This window comes from Pithys albifrons, chromosome 3, assembly GCF_047495875.1.
Source record: "Pithys albifrons albifrons isolate INPA30051 chromosome 3, PitAlb_v1, whole genome shotgun sequence".
NCBI lineage: Eukaryota > Metazoa > Chordata > Aves > Passeriformes > Thamnophilidae > Pithys > Pithys albifrons.
The window spans coordinates 56,020,314-56,037,971 of NC_092460.1; the positions used below are offsets into that span (position 1 = coordinate 56,020,314).

The window sequence follows — 17,658 nt, forward strand, 5'->3', positions numbered from 1 at the left end:
AAAGTATTGGAGAAAAGGGGGGGAAATAATTGAAAGTTTAAATTAGTCCAAGGATATTTTTTTCTTACACTGGAGTGAAGTCAAACTGACAAATCAGGTCTCAGATGGCAGTAGAACATAATAAACACGACATGAGATGTAAGCTCACTTATGTGGTAGTGTCAGTACCAGGCACCATGAATTGATGAAAATACTAACATTTGTTGTACTATACATTGCTACAAACTATTTAAAAAGTTATATTCCAGGTAGAAAAAACCAATTATAATCATGTGATTGAACTTGCCTCGTTAAGGAGCCATACTTTGCATAGACACCACACACATTCCTTCACAACAGCATGTTTGTTTTGTGAGTGACACGTTAATATGGAGCCAAAATCACTTGGCTGATGTTACCTTAAGCATGGACTCATATCTTACAAGCACAACAGAGCAAATCAGCAAAACTATTTCATGCTCTGCCACCAAAACCCATTATCAGCTACCCAGCATTTAAAATTTAAAAATGCACTTACACTAGCTCTACATAAAATCTTCCAGAAGTATTTGAAGGCAGTCTTTTTACACACATCCAACACTGCTTTTTTCACAATTTCAGGATAATCAAGGTAAAAAAGGTTATTTAGTAATAACTTTAGAAATTAACAATGACCAAGAATAAGAGACATCATACAGTACTCAACTTCCAGCAAAATTTGTAGATAACATATGCTGGCAAAATTACATTAAACCACCAGAAGAACTAAAAACCTTCCTAGGTTATCCAACTTTCTCTGGAAAGGAAATGCAATAAAAATGTATGATGTACATGAAGTAATTATTTTTTGAGTATTTACAAGGATCTGCTAAGAAGGCTTTATGAAATCACTGGGATCTCTGCAGAGGCACAAAGCCAGTCCTTTCTATCAGGAGGCTGATGCCTAAGACTGTAGACTGGAGTGAAGAATCTCCTTTTCCTGAGAGAAAAAATTCTAGATGACATAGCATATTACAAGAGCAGGAACATTTAAGCACTACCAAATGCTAAAGTGCTGAAGTAGAATCAGATCAAATTTTTCTAATTTACAGCACTTTACATAATAAAGGGTCAATCCTTCCTCCTAGGTAAGCTACAAAGAGCTGGAAGTCTTCAGTGACTATCTTGCTGATGCAAAGAACTTCCTCTACTGTGCTACAGCTATTCCAATTCATACATGAACACAGCATCATCATGGAACCATAGCTGGGGTGGGATTAAACAAACAACAAAACCCTTATGAACCACAAATGCACACAGAAGTTCTCAGATAGTTGAGAATGATGGGTGATTTAGAAGGGCAAGTTACTAGGTCTTGGATGATAAAATTAAAACCAAGTTGGCCAGTTTTTAGTCCACAACAATAGCCTTAAATACAATCACTTGGCTGATGTAGAATTAAACATGGAACCAGGTACTTACAAGTGTAACAGAAGAAGGAAAACTATTAAATTGTTTTCATAAATACCTCATATAATATTTTCCATAAACACAAGTTCAATAACAGCTCAGTATTCAAGCTCACCTGCATTTCAGTTACTGGATTTCTAAAGAAAATAAAAATTATCACCCGCCCCCCCAAACACCAAACCCTAACGTGTCCATTTTCAGGAGTCCCGTTTTCACACAAGACTTGCATGGATTCACTTTACCAATGATGAACCTTTGACTGAGTTTAATCAGAGCAGCCCATTGCCTGTTACATCCCATTCTCCATTCTAAGACTGACCCCTGTGCTGACCAGGCATGCACAACTGCCTTCACTGATGCCTCATCTTATCACTGCCAGTTTTCTGTCAACTGGTTGAGGTAGAAAGTAACAGTTAAAATGAAGTTATGCGTGTTTTATCATAGGCAAACACCTCACTTTCTGTAATTTTTATTTCCAATAATGATTAACAGCAAAGTGCTGATGGACAAGAAGTTATCTTAATTATCTGTCTTTAGGAGGATTAGGATTCTTCCGTCTTCTATGATACCTAGAAGAAAAAAAGGCTGCAGTGAATACAAGGACTGTGGACAGTCTTTATTTTCCTGATATTTTTGCCCCCAGTGAGTGATCTGAGGTTACATATATAAACGAAACACAAGATACACAAGCACAACCCATCATCACTCATTAGATGTCATCTCTGTTGTTTGTGGAGTTACATAACGCTACTCATTTCTATTGCTACATCTGCTACAAGCACACAATAATCCAATCAGTTCTGCAGCTGAATAGGCACAAAGGCTGCTGTTTATTCTTAATCCTTTGTGTGAAGTTAATTTTATTACATGGTCAGCTTTCCCACTGGCTAAAATGATTGCTACAGAACAAAGAGATCTGATGTTTAAAGGAGTTGTGCCAGGAGTTAAATAGTGTAGTATTTTGTATACAAACTAAAAATCAAATTCTTAACTACAAAAATTGATTCATATTTTCCTCTTAATTATGCACTCTAAAACAAGATATATTCTGTTTGATCCTCATTAAAGTGACACATACCCTTTGGTCATGACAGTACTACTGTTCCATTCCTTACACCTATTCCCAAAGCATATTAATTAATGAGTTTTTGGAGGACAACAAAACAAAAAAAATTTACTGTATTATATCTCCATAGCTGTAAAATTAGCAGCTATCAGAAGATGTAGTAACATGGACTGGAAGGGAGGAGCACAAAACAGAATACTGCTTGGTTCCATTAGTGTATCTGAATGTACATAGTTCCTCTTTAAGCTCAGACATCCATATTTGCATCTGGCCTCAATTTCTGAATACACAGCACACCAAGGTGCATTTTTCACCATTTCAAACGAAAAACCTCAACTCTTCTTAAGTCTGAGATCATCCAATTGAGGGTTTTTCTTGGAAAAGTTGTTAAGGAATAGACAATGCATGTTTCCAAGCTGTATTTAGTTATGTCCACCCAGGGCATTTTACATACTAGATTCTGTTATGCAACTCTAATAAGCGATGTGAACCAATAGCCAACTAGATGGTAGGAGAAATTTCTACACTGTGACATACTTACAAAAAAAAAAAAAGGTGGCAAAGGCTACCAAAGGGGCAGTGTTAAAAAAAACCCCTCATGAAATACAGTCTTCTCTTTACACAACACTCCATTTAAGATTTTATGTAAGAGTCCATGTGCTAGAGGTATCTTTTTTCACATGATTCATCCTAGGTTGAATCTCGTCATTAAATTATTCCTGTATTTCCCTTTACTTCCAAAAGGAACAATCATTGAAAAGAAAATACTTACTGTCCCACAGGATACCAGCGATGTTTTGTTGTGTAAAACATTTTGCTGAGCTCTTCAATTGTGGGACCTCTATTATTCTTTAGCTCTTTTTCATTCAATCTGGACTTCAAAACTTGATCAAGGTTTTCTTCTTTATTATTCACTGGATCTGGCCGTGGTATGGGCTATAAAAACAGTAATGTATGTGTATGTCCTTTTTCTCTTTTCTGAGAAAGTCAAAAAGCCAAGCTACATAAGAGTAAACTGTAATGCTATCTAACAGCTGAAACCAAAGGAGTACAGAAAAATGCCTGTAACTGTACAGGCTGTTTATTGCTCTCACCTGTCCATCTCAAATGAAACTGCACCACTGAGGAGCAGTTGTCTAGAAACATCTAATTACTCGAGGTGCTACATCCTCCCCTACCCCTAAAACAAGCATTCGTGTATTGCTGATCCCAGTCTTAAAATACACTAGCTGAATCATAAGCTTCAGTTCTACTAACCCAGAAATATCTACATTATCCCTAATTAGAATTTTATTCATAGTGACAGTCTTCCTTCTAAAAAGCTTTTAGAATATGTGTACCTTTGAGAAGAATGGCACTTCTGAATTTTTTATGCATCAGCTAAGACAAAGTAGTTTGTTTTCAACTGGAAACCTAACTGCTAGTATTAATACAAATACTTTTTCTTATTTTAGTCTTTTACACCTGTTTTTCCTGAGGCATGTGCAACTGACAGATTTAAAAATACCCATATGTAACTTGCAGGCAGAGAGTGCTAAAAATGTTTGAAATTTCAATGGAGATTTTTTGGGGGGGTACATCAGCAGCATAGTTACCAGCTGCAGTATTTTACTTGCACATGAGAACTGGAAGTTCAAACAAGAAGTGTACACTAGAAAAGTTTAAACCACAACACTAGACTTGCTTTAAGCAATGTACAGAACACATTGAAAGTACTATTGATAAATAAAAATCAATATTTAAAGTTTTTTTTGGCTTTTAAGAACTCAGAGTGCTGAATGGAATTTGAAGTTCGAGTTGCAAACAGTAGCAGCAGCATTTCTTTATATCCTCTTGCTGAGACTGTGGCATCTGTGCACAGCAGGACGTGTGCACCATAACCTGCATTCCAAACACCCTCTTTGAGTAGTACGCTTAGAGACAGGCACCAGTTTTCTCAGCAGTCCACAAGTATTTCAGTGCCTTATTTAATTCTATTTGAGTTACTATATGCTGTGATATCCGAGCATTTCTTACAATGCACTTTCCCTCAATTCAACTAAGTTCCTCCTTGTGGCAGCAGCAACATTCATCATTCAGTTACTTCACAGACATGCTAATCACATACTAAAAAGTATCTCAGTATTTCAAATTAAAAGAGACGCCCTAAAGACTCAAACCGATGAACTAATAAATGCCTTTACAAGGCTAAGAAATACAACTGTGTACATTTTTACATACTTTGGTATGTTCATATGGAATCTCAAGCGAAGGGTGGTAGCAGACAATTGTCTTCAAATCTGATGTCACTGCAAGTTCCACTTTGCTATAAAAATATAAAATAAACTCTTACAATTTTCAGAAATGCTGAACAACAGAGCAGTTCAAATCCCAAACAAAACTGGGTTTGACCCTGCATTTATGAATACTTAATAATCTTCCATAAAACAAGGGTCACAAATATTTGATATGAACTTCCAATTTTTTGTTCCCCCAGACATCATCATCTTTCCTCTCCATTAAAAAGGGATAAAAGTATTAAAAAAAGCTGAAAATATGGGTTGGAAAACAAGTTTTTAACACTTTTATAGTTACATATACAACTCTAAATAGATGGGGATAATGATCTCTAGGACAACATGCCTTTATAAGAAGTATGGCACCTACAATGAAAAAATTAGAAACAAAGCTCTGTTTGGGGGTCCCACTTTTATATTTGGCAAAAGCTGATGAACATGAAGTCCTCCTGAGAATTTCTTGGTGAGAATAGGTCTTTTCTCACCTTCCTTCCCATGATACATTAAGCTTCCTAAAGCCATGGGTGACATGAACTCTGTGTTTCTCATTATATTTGTACTGTCTTTTCCCACTTCTACACAAGTTTCCCATACAGCAGTACAAAAATACCTGGACTTTGTCTTAACAAGGAGCATCAATGGAAATTACTACTCTAAGCTACTTTTGCTCTCCCACAGGCATAACTGTGGGGTCCTGGGGTCATCAGCATGTTTAGAACGAATCCTGCACCATTTTTCATTACATTTATTTTTTTAAATATTAACTTCTCAATCATTACTACTGGAAACAGTACTTTAGCTAAAACTATTACATATATCCAATACTGGCAGAAAATGTGTTTGATGCCATTATATGACACCTTCATGACAGAGAAAGTAGCCCTGAACCAAACCTTACAGGAAAAGGCCACATGTAAAAGGACAATTACATACCAATTGTAGTCTTCAGGGAGAACAGAGTAGGTAGATTTATGGCAGGCATGATACACAGCTCCATCTGCAACAGCAACCCAAGTAAAGAACACTGATGTAAAAACAGGTAGAGGTGTGCTCATTTAAGAATGTTTACCTTTGCAATATTCATTCTGTTTCAAGTGTTAATTGGGGATTATAATCCTGCTCAGTTTTAGATTAACAAAAGCCAAATACTGTCTGAATAGAAGTTCATGTTATGACACAGATAGCTAATGCAATCCAAAACCCACAGTATCCAGGGAGCGATGAGCTACACGTACTTTTGAGTTGTATTGCTTTCCTAGGAAAATTCACAGTATGAACAAAATACCTAGAGGGTTCATCATTAGAGAATATTCTCTCTATATATGCAAAGAATATTACTTTGTGACTTACAGGGAAAAGCATAATTTCATTAATAGCAATATTTATTATAAAAATCAAAATTCCAGCAAATCCTGAGTGACTCGATGTGATTGCAGAGCTGCCCTTGCTTTAAGCAGGAGCCTGGCCTACAAATCAAAGTCCCTTCCCCTTGGTTTGATTCAAATTTTTTACAGAATCACAGAATCATTTAGATTGGAAAAGACTTTTAAGATCACAGAGTCCAAACACAAACCTAATGTGAGGTGTTATAAAGTACTGGTCCCTTACACAGGAATCCTGCTACAGGCATCTTCCCTCCCACAGCGATGCAGGAATGCACACCCAGGATGGGCCTGGGAGGTGCCTGGAAATTGACTTTTAGTGGGAAACCCCTTCCTTTATTGCCAGAATCCAACACAAACCCACTTGGAAGTTTTCAACCAGTGAGGCCTCTTCTACCACTGCACTTTAAGAATGGAATTATGATCACAAGAACCAAGTCTTCAGATGTTCTGAGCCTTCTGTTTTCAGATAAGTCATAAAAAGGTTTCAACTTTTTTCTGACATTATTTTATGCAGATAATCTTTAGTTTTAATATAAATATGATTCTTCTTGGCTTTTCATAGTGGAGGGGGAGAACATTCATTGTGTCAAGACTGGGAATGCTGAAAGAACCAAGAAGAAACTTCTGTGTAAGTGTTTTCCTCTCAGAAGTATTTTAGATGCAAAATTTTTAAATTCAGAATTACTGTTAGCACTTCCATGCTTCAGTTCTTCTAATTACAACACTGCATTCTGGTAAGCTGGAAATAGCTTGTATTTCTTCTTAAGATTTCTTTCCCTTCCCACTACCTCTAAAATGTAACATGTCCATTGTATTTTCTCAATGAATGTCTTTTCTATCTCCTTTACTAGCTCTCCTGTCTTTCTGTTGACATCTGAAACAAGAACAAAAATCTAAGAAATAGTATTACCTGTTTCTACTTATTCTCTGTTTATGTTAAATAATGTGATTTTACTGTAGCCTTTACTCACCCCTGTTTCTAAGTCTGAAAAAAATAAATCTTCAATGCTACTCAATGGTAAGAGGGGTGGTATTTACAAACTTAATAAATGAGAGGAGTATTCTGTGTGGACCATGAAAGCTTTAAAAAAAAAAGAGAGAAAAAACAGATCAAGATATCCTTAATTATTAGCAGACAGCACAGACTATCAGATTTCTGTTCAAATAGAAAAATCACTTCCATTACTTTAAACAGCACAGGAGAGAGGCTCTCAAAGAACAAATTTTAATATAGGACTTCTATAATTTCATCACTACTTACTGTGCAGTGGGGCCTGATTACAGGTTGCTCCTGAACGCATCCAAAGGAGGGTGGACCGTGCAACCCTGAGAGGCATTGCCATGCTGGCAGCAGAGGGGAAAGCAGCCTGGAACTAGATGGAACTCAGAGAGACACGTATCCTTCTTCTTTGCAGAACACCCTTTGAAAGAAAACAGTTTCATAACTGTCCAGGATACAGAAGACTAACAATTAAATATCTTTAATATCTTCAAGATAAATAAAATCTGTGCAATACATTCTTCATTATTTGTCAATTGTCTAGACGTCCATATTATTTAAGATACTGGTACCTACCTTCTTAACAGTCAAAAGTAGTACAAGAGAGGTAGTCTTTGAAGATACATCATTAACTTAATAAAAAAGCTTCCAATCTTGGGTCTTCTCATGGATTTTTTTAAATGGTACTCATGCACCTAAATTTGCATCCTTCCTTCTGCACACTCCATAGAATTATTCCTGAGACATGTTCTTCTTGTTCACAATGTAAATACCATTACCCAGGGCGAAACCAGAAGTACTTATAAATAACACCCGCTGTAGTTACCAACCTGTCTGTCTAAGCGCAGCTAGCTGGTTTCACACAGCTCACAGGCAATACACCCAGAAACGAAGAAACACCCTTTAGAATACCCTAAATATTACTCCAGGCTTCACAGAAGCAGAAAGACATCTCATGTTTTCACTGTCTACTGAAAAAAGAAACTGCTTCAACGAGAAACTTATAAAACACGTAACTGGAGACAGCTCAAAGACACACGACACGTGTGCCACCACAAATGCAAATATGAAACCTGGCACTTTTAGAATTAAAGCAATCATTTAGCTTAACAAAAACAACAACAAAAGCCAGTTATCCGCCCAAGGAAGCGCAAGAGTACCCGTTCGCAATCCGCGGTCACCCCTCCGACAGCGTCAAGACCGGACCCGCACGGCGGAAGCGGCGCTGCGCCCGTTCCGGCTCCGGCGGCCGCCCCGCGGCAGGCTGGGAGATGTAGTGCGGGCCGAGAAGGCGACGGCCACAGCCCCTCGCGTCCCTTCCGCCCTCAGCGCTGCCCTGGCCTCGCCACAAGCCCTGAGCCGCTTCGTAATGACGTGGCGGAGAGCGCTAGGCCGGGCCGGGCCGAGCAAGCAGACACAGAGCCACAGAATCAGTTAGGTTGGAAAAGACTTCCGAGATCATCGAGCCCAACCTGTAACCCATCTCCACCTTGAGGCCCAGACTATGGACCAAGTGCCACCTAAGGTGGTTTCTTGAACACCTCGAGGGATGGTGACGCCACCACCAGCCTGGGCAATCCAGGCCAATGTTTAATAAGTGAAGAAATTTCTCCTCATGTCCAGCTTGAACCTCCTCTGGCACAGCTTGAGGCCATTTCCTCTAGTCCTGTTGCCCACAAAAAATCGGATCTGTTATCCAGTGTGCAACAGCCAGTAATGGCTCTCTGTGGCCAACACTGTCCCGGGTTGCTTGGGAGAAGAGCCTGCCCCCATCTGGCTACAACCTCCTTCCAGGTAGTAGAGAGCTCTAAGGTCGCCCCTGAGCCTTCTTTTCTGCAGTTCCCTCAGCCACTCCTCACAGGCCTTGACCTCTACACCTGTCATCAAACGCCTGGTGCTTGCCCTCAGTGCTCTGTGGTGGTCCCTGTGCTGAGTGGGATTCAGGGGCTCCGAAACCCCCATCAGAGGCACTGGGGCACCACAGCATCAGCTCTGGGAGAGGGCGCAAAGCCCCGACAGCAGGCAGCAATGCATCTGCCAGTCCCAGGAACGTGCCACAGTCTTACATTCGCTGCCAAATAACCCCCATTAATCCCAGCATTTGAAGGGACATCTCTAACATTATTGGTTATTTCACAAGTTTGCGAGCATCGCCTGCTTGCTCTTCAGGTTAAATTACTCAAAACCAGCTCCCTCTGTTCAGCCTGCCAAGCCCTCTCAGTACCTGTAAGACCTTTCCACAGGGAAGGGCTAGGTTTATGCAGATGAAATAGCATGTTTCTAATATTTAAGGCATGCAAAAAACTCACCTGCATACCCTAGGCACACTCCTGCTCTGAGGTGACTTGCTTTGCTTCTTTTGGACACCGACTTACAAAGCATTTCAAAGACAAGATTATATTTACACAACATTGATAAAAGACAAGAGCAGGCAAAAATCATCAGCAATTATCGGATCTGCTGTTCTTATATCTAAAATGGCTCCAGCACTGTAAGCTTTCAAACATCCATGAAGCCCTCTAATTCACATCAATAGACTGTGTCTTCGTTCCTTTCACAGTATTACCCTTTGGGAGACTTAGAAAATGTCTTCTGAAAAGCTGCAACCTCTTCCAGGTATGTTCAAACTACTGCATCACAGTCACTGGCTGTGGGACTGCAATTTCATGTCACTATCAGTGGAAGCCTCACAATTTCATCCTTACCTAACTTTATTTTGCAGCTGCAGAGTTGTAGTTAACACTGATAACTTCTGGAAATATAGCAGAAGTATAGCCAGAAATCACTAGTCAAGAGCTGATCATTCCCATTAGCAGTGGCAAAGGGTTCTCTCTTATTTTTCTGTACAGTGGAAGATGGAAGACATCCATTTTGGGGTTTCTTGCAATATTAGATTAATTAAGCCATAGAAAAATGGGGTGGAGATGGGCCAAAATGTCTTACATACTTACCTGGAGAGATGCAAACAAGGTGGGAGAATACAACTCCACTACAAGACTCCAGATTTGTGGTGTTCAACTCTGTCATTCCATTAAGTTTCTGCATGCAGCTACAAAGGCATCTGATTTGTGCTCAAGCACCAAACAGAAGCAATGGAGTTCTGTGTGTCTTCTGTTGTGTACCAGTTCATGATTTCCACAAGGAAATCCTTCTGCTAGGATGAGGGCCGCCCTTTTGAAGCTGAATACAAGCAAGATTGGTTCTACTGATGGACAAATAAAACATGTTGAGGACTTTATACTCAAGGACAGTGTTGAAAAAAATTAAATGGTTATAAACTGTCTGAAGCAAGAGTGCTCTAGAAATTAAAAGAAAGGAATGAAACTTCATCTAAGGAGTGAGCTTCAGGAATATCTGGTCCATAGGCACAGTGGGGATGAACAGAGGTATTTCAAAGTCACTCTTGCCAGGGAGCAGTTTGTGACAACGAGGGAACTGCTCAGGATTCGTGCCTTTCTCCTGGTCAGCTGCAGTGTGATACACCTGTATGCAGATGTACCTTGCAGTCCCTTAGCACAGAGCCCCGCCATGTGTGCTATGTGTGTGTGTTGATGTGTCACACAAGCATGTTAAGCCTTGATCTAATTTCCTAGGACATAAGAAGTAAAATTAAGGCTTTTCTGACTTGTCTTGAAGGTGCTTATGACTTAGTTGTCATGGCTTCTTTAAAAGATTGCCTAACTGATGATGATGATTGTGGTTAACACCTCTGATTCTTAGAGGCTTCCTCAAAGGATACTGTTCACCCACGCAGGAGACAAAAATTCTTTGCTGTCCAGTGGAAACCATGATATTAACTCCTTTCACAGCTGCAGATGAATGCAAATTATACCTGTTTCTTCTCCAGTGTAAGACATTCCTTTTTTCTATCTTCTCTATATTAAGCAGCCACTGTTAAAAAATAAATTAAAACCCTTTTGCTAGCCCCTTAGAAATTGTCTCCCAATAAAAACTACTATATCTCAGTATGCTTGAGGGTATTAGCCATGATTCCAATATTAGACTTCCGTGGTGCTCCTACATTACTGTTTCTTAAATCGATTTATTCGCTTTAATCAAGACAACTTTTTAACTCTTCAGTGCCATATACACTTCCTGAGGACTGCATACAGACACAGACTTGCAGATACCTGTGCTCTTCTCAGACACAAGTTTGAAAAAGTAGCATTTCTGATGTTACTGATTAATATGACCAACAAGTCTTCTAATGGTGGGATTTTATGGACTGTTGGAATTGAGTTGCTAACAGCTTCATCAATGAGATTGTAAAGAACAGTAAAAGCTCTTTAATGCGAAGCTACAGCCTGTACTGCTTGTTTGCAATGATTGTATTATTTTTTCCTGCACAGCATATGCTAGATGGTTCTCTGGGAGGAATTTCTGATTCCAGGCAGGAGGGCAGCCACCAGGAAAATGACCACATCTTTAGTGTTCTCTTTCATATTGCTGCAATGAAATATCACTTGCAAAGTTCATCAGAGATTGCTGTCATCAATCTTCTGTACCTTATTTGAACTCATTCAGAACACTTGATAGCCCTCTGAAATCTTGATTCATAAAACAGCCTTTGGATTCCCCGATTTTATATCCTTACTGCATAATTAGTTTTAAATTAAGAAGTAACCTGTGGGTATTTCTGTAAGGATTTTATTCTGGAATTGTGTGCTTTTAAAACATCACTGTAATGGCAAATCTTGTAACTTAAATCCTAGTTCTAAAAGGTTCCAATTGAAGGGACTGCAGAACTTTATTTTTAAAAAACTGAACAATATACCCTATTAGGCTTCCAGGTTATTTTTAGGTGGTTTCTATAAAAAGATTTTTTAGGAGATAGGAGATGAGGTCTACCCCCTCCCTGACACATAATGTTCTGCAAGTCTATTCTTAGCAGCATTACAACTTTCTGGGAGGGAAACAGGAATCGCTTAAGGACAGCTCCGAGGCATGACTACACACTTCTCCAGCATGTCTGGAGATGGGGTTATTAATAACTGCCAAGGGCCTTGCTTGCTTCGGCAGGTTGTAGACAGCAAAGGGGAGGCACACAGTCTGCAGTGGCTCCAAAGAAAGGAGGTTGTTCTCTCCCTTACCTGTGGAGATTACTGTGGAGGAGCTAATGGTGAGTTCTAGACCTCTGGGACTTCATGTCCCTGAAAATCTGGCAAGTTTGGTTTCTAGGTTGCTCTCTCACTGAAGATAAACCATCAACCTGCTCTTACTCAGGTAGTCAGTTACAAATCTCTCCAGGAAATGCTCTAACTGATCAGACTTGAACTATAGTTAGGCAACACCATGTAGTAATGAGAGCTGGTTGGCTCTGTTTTAGAGGAACAAATTTTTAGATCAGAGATGGGATCTGGACTGGCAAGGGTTTTGTGTGAGCAATTCCACACACATACACAGCCCTTCTGAGAAATGAAAAACTGGGACCTGGCTGTTCTAGCTCTTTTGCTGCAGAGGCATATTTAGGAAATTGTTATTTAGTAAAATCATTCAGGCTGGATCATTGGCAAACTGAATATAATACAATTTTTTTTCATAGAAACCAATGTTTTAAAATCTTCCTAGGAAAAAGCAATTTGTTTCCTATGTTTCCTTTTAAATCTGAAGTAGAAAAGGTACTATGTAGTTGTTCCTAGAAGTGGAACTGAATTTGTAAATGGATGGGTTTGTTTTATTGCAAAGGTTGTGTCTTAACAAGGGAAATGGGTGGCCCTCTACTCCCAAAATAATGTATCTTAATCTGTGAGATTATTCTATAAAGGTAGGAATCAAATTTTTAATGAGATATTGTAGTTTAGTTATGGTCTTAATTCTCAAATCTTCTCAAGTTATGTTGTAGATGGATTTCAATGTTTTAAGTCAGCCTGTAAACACCAAGAGTAAACACCAAGGCTTATGTTAGTAGGCCATCTTAATTATTTATCATATCTCCCATCATCTTGCCACCAGTAAGAAGTGAAGCTGCAACTGTAAATAACTAAGCAGTCATATGCAACCTAAATAATTTGTGTTCCTATTGATCACCATAGTTCAAGTCAACAATTTTATGTCTCTATGCAAGAAGCCACTTAATGAAAAAAAAATCAAAAGTTATTTTCTACAGTGAAGGCTCCTACTCACAGCATCCCAATTCGATGTTTTAGGTTGGTAAAACATATAACTAGTGAGGGGTTTTTTTCTTCCCTCAGTACAGTTTCACTTAGCCCTGCCATTTAGGATAATTCAGAAATTGTCCAGTGACACTTTAAATTAGTGCTAAATGGAAAACATTGCACTTCTATGCCTCAGTTTCTCCATTTGGACATAGGGATGATAGCAACTCTTGTAAAATACTCTAGGGTTTTCTGAATCTTTTAAATGTAAAATCCAGATATTACTGTGACAATTCATACATATATACATACATCTGGTTTTTGCTGTAGAACAGATTTTCTGCAGCACTTGACAAAAATATAGAAATGCTTTCATGCAAAAATAAAGAATCTGGGGTTTGAAATAGAGCTGTGATTGCAGTAAGACTTCTATAATATTGCAAAAAGGGATAGGAGGAGGAAGTAAGATTAGTCAGTCACAGGCTTAGCTGGCCTGGATGCACCCACTCAGTGAGTAACTCCATGACAGCAAAAGCTGTCACAGGAAGATGGTCAGCAGCTGTATTGAATTGTTCTGGGAGTATTAATTGCTTAATTGCAACTATTTCTTTACCTTTCCTGCCTACAGGGACATTATAGAGCACTTTGCTGGTGAATAAACTGGTTGCCTAACTTTGTCCTTGGAACCACTGTGATCCCAGAACAGTGTGATGATCACAGATTTGTGGGAGGAGGACTGTGGTCTCCATTTTGGCTGTCACAGAGGTGTACTGGGACAAGATCAGCACAGCCAACAGAGCGGGGCAGTGCTGTGGGGGGGGTAATCCTATTTCTGCCACACCTCCCTCTGTTTTCTGCTGCTTCTCTTGTGCCAGCTCTGATGCCTCAGTGAGCTGGTTGGAAAGATAACACAGCCAAAAAAACCCAAACCCAAAAGAACTCCTGTACCCCAAAAGATACACACCAATGGCAGGAGCAGATCAGGAATACAGGGCAGGGAAAGAGAGCAGGAGCTCAGTGTTGCCTGTGGCTTCTCCAAAGGGCTAAGAGGCATCCAAGGCTGGGTTAATAACTAGTATAACTAATAACTAAATACTAATATACTACAGAGGGCAATTTCACTTCCACTTGTGTTACTTTTTGTTATCTCTGTGAGCCAAACCAATTCACCAGTACAGCAGAAGACCTGATTGAAGGGGTGGTTTTCAGCCAAGTGAGTGCATTGCATCAGCTCAACAGAACAAATGATGGGGAGACGCTGTGTACGAGGAAGGATGGATGGTAGAAGGAGATGGGAAAGGGAAGTAAGAGGCAGTCTTTCTAATAGATTGACTTAGCTGTTTGGTATAACTTGACCTCAAATATGTGGTTTCATGCTTCCCCTAAGAAGGGAACTGTAGACAGCCTCCTTCTTACACCCTAGAGTATGGGTTCCTGTCCCCTTGCTAGTGCTTCACCTGCATAGTTGTGTGGCTGCCTGTGGTTCACAGCAGCTCACTGCTCGCCCAGGAGCTATTCCTGCTTTTTATTAACTCACCTTGGGTGAGATCATGGTGTGAGCTGTGGGACCAGTGGTATGTGGTGGACATGGAGGGCAGGAGCCCTCTTTAGCAGCAATGTAAATACAAAGTGGCATAACCTTGACATGAAACTACACATTCAATAACCGCTGCGGAGGCAGGCCTTGGTGGAGCTGGGCTGTAGGAATAAAGTGCTGTTTGAATGGCAACTAAAGGGGACATCAGTCTGACTGAACACTGTACCTAAATTTCTTCTGAAATGTAAACATAAATGTTGCTTTATATAACAAACCAGCAGCCACTGTAGCGTGACAATATCACCTTTCTGAAAACAACCTGCATCTTCAGGCATTCTGAACTCCAAAGCAAAGCCTCAGGAAGCAGCAAGGGTAGCACTGGTCTCCCATGATGTGAGCCAGAAGCTGAGGGCACCCTAAGCTGAGCCAAGCAGTGACTCCATCAGCGAGGCCCAGCCCCGCTACACCAGAGGCCAGTGAGCAGAACAGTTTGGTTACTGCAGCAGGGCCTATCCAGGGGGCATCAGGAAGGACACAGGAACAAGGCAGGTGTGAAGCTGGTCCAGGAGCCCCTGACAGTAAGGGAGGCACAGCTGGGGCACAGCTGAGGAAGGACTCAACAGCCAGACTCATCAGAGGGTGAGGGTGGATGCCTCTGTTGAGCCTGTCACAGCAATTAAGGTCTATTTGTGCACTCAGTGCCCTGACACAAAGCTCTGTCCTCAAAATAGCATCTAAAAAGCCATTATTAACCATCCAGAGTCCTGTCTGATATCCTGGAACTGTTTGTCAGCATATACATGACAAAATACAGGTGTATAACATTTCCAGATTTCCTCACATTCTGGCTGAGGTGCACGGTTTATTTCACGATATTAAGGGAGCAAAAAGTTAGCAATCCCTGGTGCTAGAAGAGCATCAGGCAGAATTCCAGGCAATGAGTCTAAGGAAACATTTCAGTTTAACTTAAGCCAACACATAGCATCTAAATCTTTTAACCTATCAAAAGAAAAATACCAGGTTGAGTCAGGGAGGGCAGGTGTCTAAATGAGGATGCATGACTTCATTAATTACAATACTTGGGATGAAAACAGGATCTTTTTTTCCATCAAACCTTTATTTTACATGACAAGGGGGGAAAAAAGGGATTGCTGAAACAATCAGTAGTTTTAACAAACTACACTTGTAGCACTGTGGACAGCTAGTTTTTGGCATCTACTTTTTCTTCCTTCCTTTTCTCCTCTGTCCTTCCTCCTATGCCCTCCCAGAAACTTTAACATTTTAGGTGGTTTTGGTGGCACTGTCTTATGTTTAATGGTGTATGTGACTTTGAAAAACTGTATGGGTAAAGAATCCCTGTACCATACTGCTCAAAATAAATAATCTGGGAGAGAAGAATAAATACATTTTAACAACCTTGCACTCCAGAGCAGGAATGCTGAAGTGCTGCTTTATCCAGGGAAGCAGAAAGCAGAAGCACACTATGCTGGATGGCCCGCAGTGCTTCTCCGAGGATGTCTTCCAAGACACATGCCAGAGGATACGCACACAGAGCTATGTGAGCTGTGGTCCAGGACCCAGTTACAGTGGCAATAATGGATAAGGGGAAAATCCTGAAGGCCAGGTGTGGACACAGGAAGGTCATTGGGTTGGGAAGGCACCTGGAGGATGCAAGAACTCCCATGGGGTGTGGCCAGCTTGAGGAGAAAAGCCTCGCCTGGCACTTAAATGCCTTGTTCCAGCTCTGATTCAAAGTTTCCTCCTTGAAAATTTGAGAATGCTATGAAAATATGGACAATTTCTACTACAGCTTCTCCTGGAAGGTATCTCTTGGTAGAGGGCAAACACAAAGAAGCAAAGTCTATAGGCAGGATTTTGGAGGAGCCAGTTTGGATGGCTTTTCCAGCACCAATATGGATACTCAGGGATTTCTGCAGCAGTCCAGCACTCTTAAGCTGGAACAACTTAGGGGAACAACCTAAATCTTTGTAGATATAACAATAAAAAAAATCAATGCTTTTGTTCACTGCCATTTCCTGAGCAAGTGGACCTCAAAAGCCTTTTCCTAAGAGACACCAGAAGGAGAGGTGTAATAAATACTGCAACTTTCCCAGGATATCACAGGCCACTTGTCCAACAAAAGCAATCAAAACATAGTAAGTCAGGTTGACTTGCTTCAACTTCAGACTGAAGCAAAAGATTCTTCACTTAAAAGGGGCCACTGAATGAGCATTTGAGTCAACTGTTATCCATTCTGTTGTTGCTTCTCACAGACTTTCAAGAAACTGAGTGACATTTTATTCATATTGAGCCTAAAAACATCTTTTGGCCCATGTTTTCTGCCACTTATGCCAGTCTTTTTATGCACAGTATTCTGGGAGAAGTGTAAAAGAAAAAATAAAAATAAAAAATATGTGAAGGCAGAAACAAAGAAAAAGAAGTAATTCAGCAAGCACTGTAACAAAATACATCTGTTTCTAATTACTTTTGTCTTGAGGGTATGGCTCAATGAAGATTCTTTCATCTCTAATAAAGTATTGCAGTCATGGAGTCTTTCTCCCAGTGGGACTACTAGTGGCTTGTTTTTTTCTTTTGTCTTCCTACTTTCATAAAATTCACAAGGAATTGCTGACTTTCCTTGATAGCAACAGGGTGAAGAGGGGAGGCACATCCCTCTTCTGATACATCCTTTAGGTTATTGTAACCACAGTATAATATAAATGCTTTAATTGTAGGATGCAGAACATGTTTGTACTGTCTGTGATAGGACTGTTTCAGCAATTACAACGTCCAGATTTCCTGTTGGCAAAGAAATTTACATTCTACCAGAGTATACAGAAATTATGTCCTGTTTAAAAACAAGTTCTGTTT

At 40.0% G+C, this 17,658-nt stretch overlaps 1 protein-coding gene across 2 annotated transcripts; it reads right to left on the reverse strand.

Moving 5' to 3' along the window:
- Positions 1-1,861: 1,861 nt before the first annotated feature.
- Positions 1,862-8,393, reverse strand: MRPL42 (mitochondrial ribosomal protein L42). 2 transcript variants are annotated; one of them, XM_071549934.1, is made up of 6 exons: positions 8,316-8,393; positions 7,417-7,576; positions 5,704-5,767; positions 4,715-4,799; positions 3,267-3,430; positions 1,862-1,997 (listed from the first exon to the last, which is right to left on the reverse strand). In XM_071549934.1, exons 2-6 carry the CDS (start codon positions 7,496-7,498, stop codon positions 1,952-1,954), a joined length of 441 nt encoding a protein of 146 aa, XP_071406035.1. In that variant the 5' UTR covers positions 7,499-7,576; positions 8,316-8,393; the 3' UTR covers positions 1,862-1,951. The 2 variants fall into 2 exon arrangements, with proteins under 2 accessions (XP_071406035.1, XP_071406037.1); XM_071549936.1 differs by lacking the exon at positions 8,316-8,393 and adding an exon at positions 7,732-8,306.
- Positions 8,394-17,658: the final 9,265 nt, after the last annotated feature.

Excerpts from the sequence above, each read along its gene's own strand:
- MRPL42 (XM_071549934.1), bottom strand. The coding sequence starts at position 7,498 with ATGGCAATGCCTCTCAGGGTTGCACGGTCCACCCTCCTTTGGATGCGT. Across the intron at positions 5,768-7,416 it reads TAATCAGGCCCCACTGCACA|ATGGAGCTGTGTATCATGCC; the intron begins GTAAGTAGTGAT and ends TTGCTGTTGCAG. Across the intron at positions 4,800-5,703 it reads CTCCCTGAAGACTACAATTG|CAAAGTGGAACTTGCAGTGA; the intron begins GTATGTAATTGT and ends ATATTTTTATAG.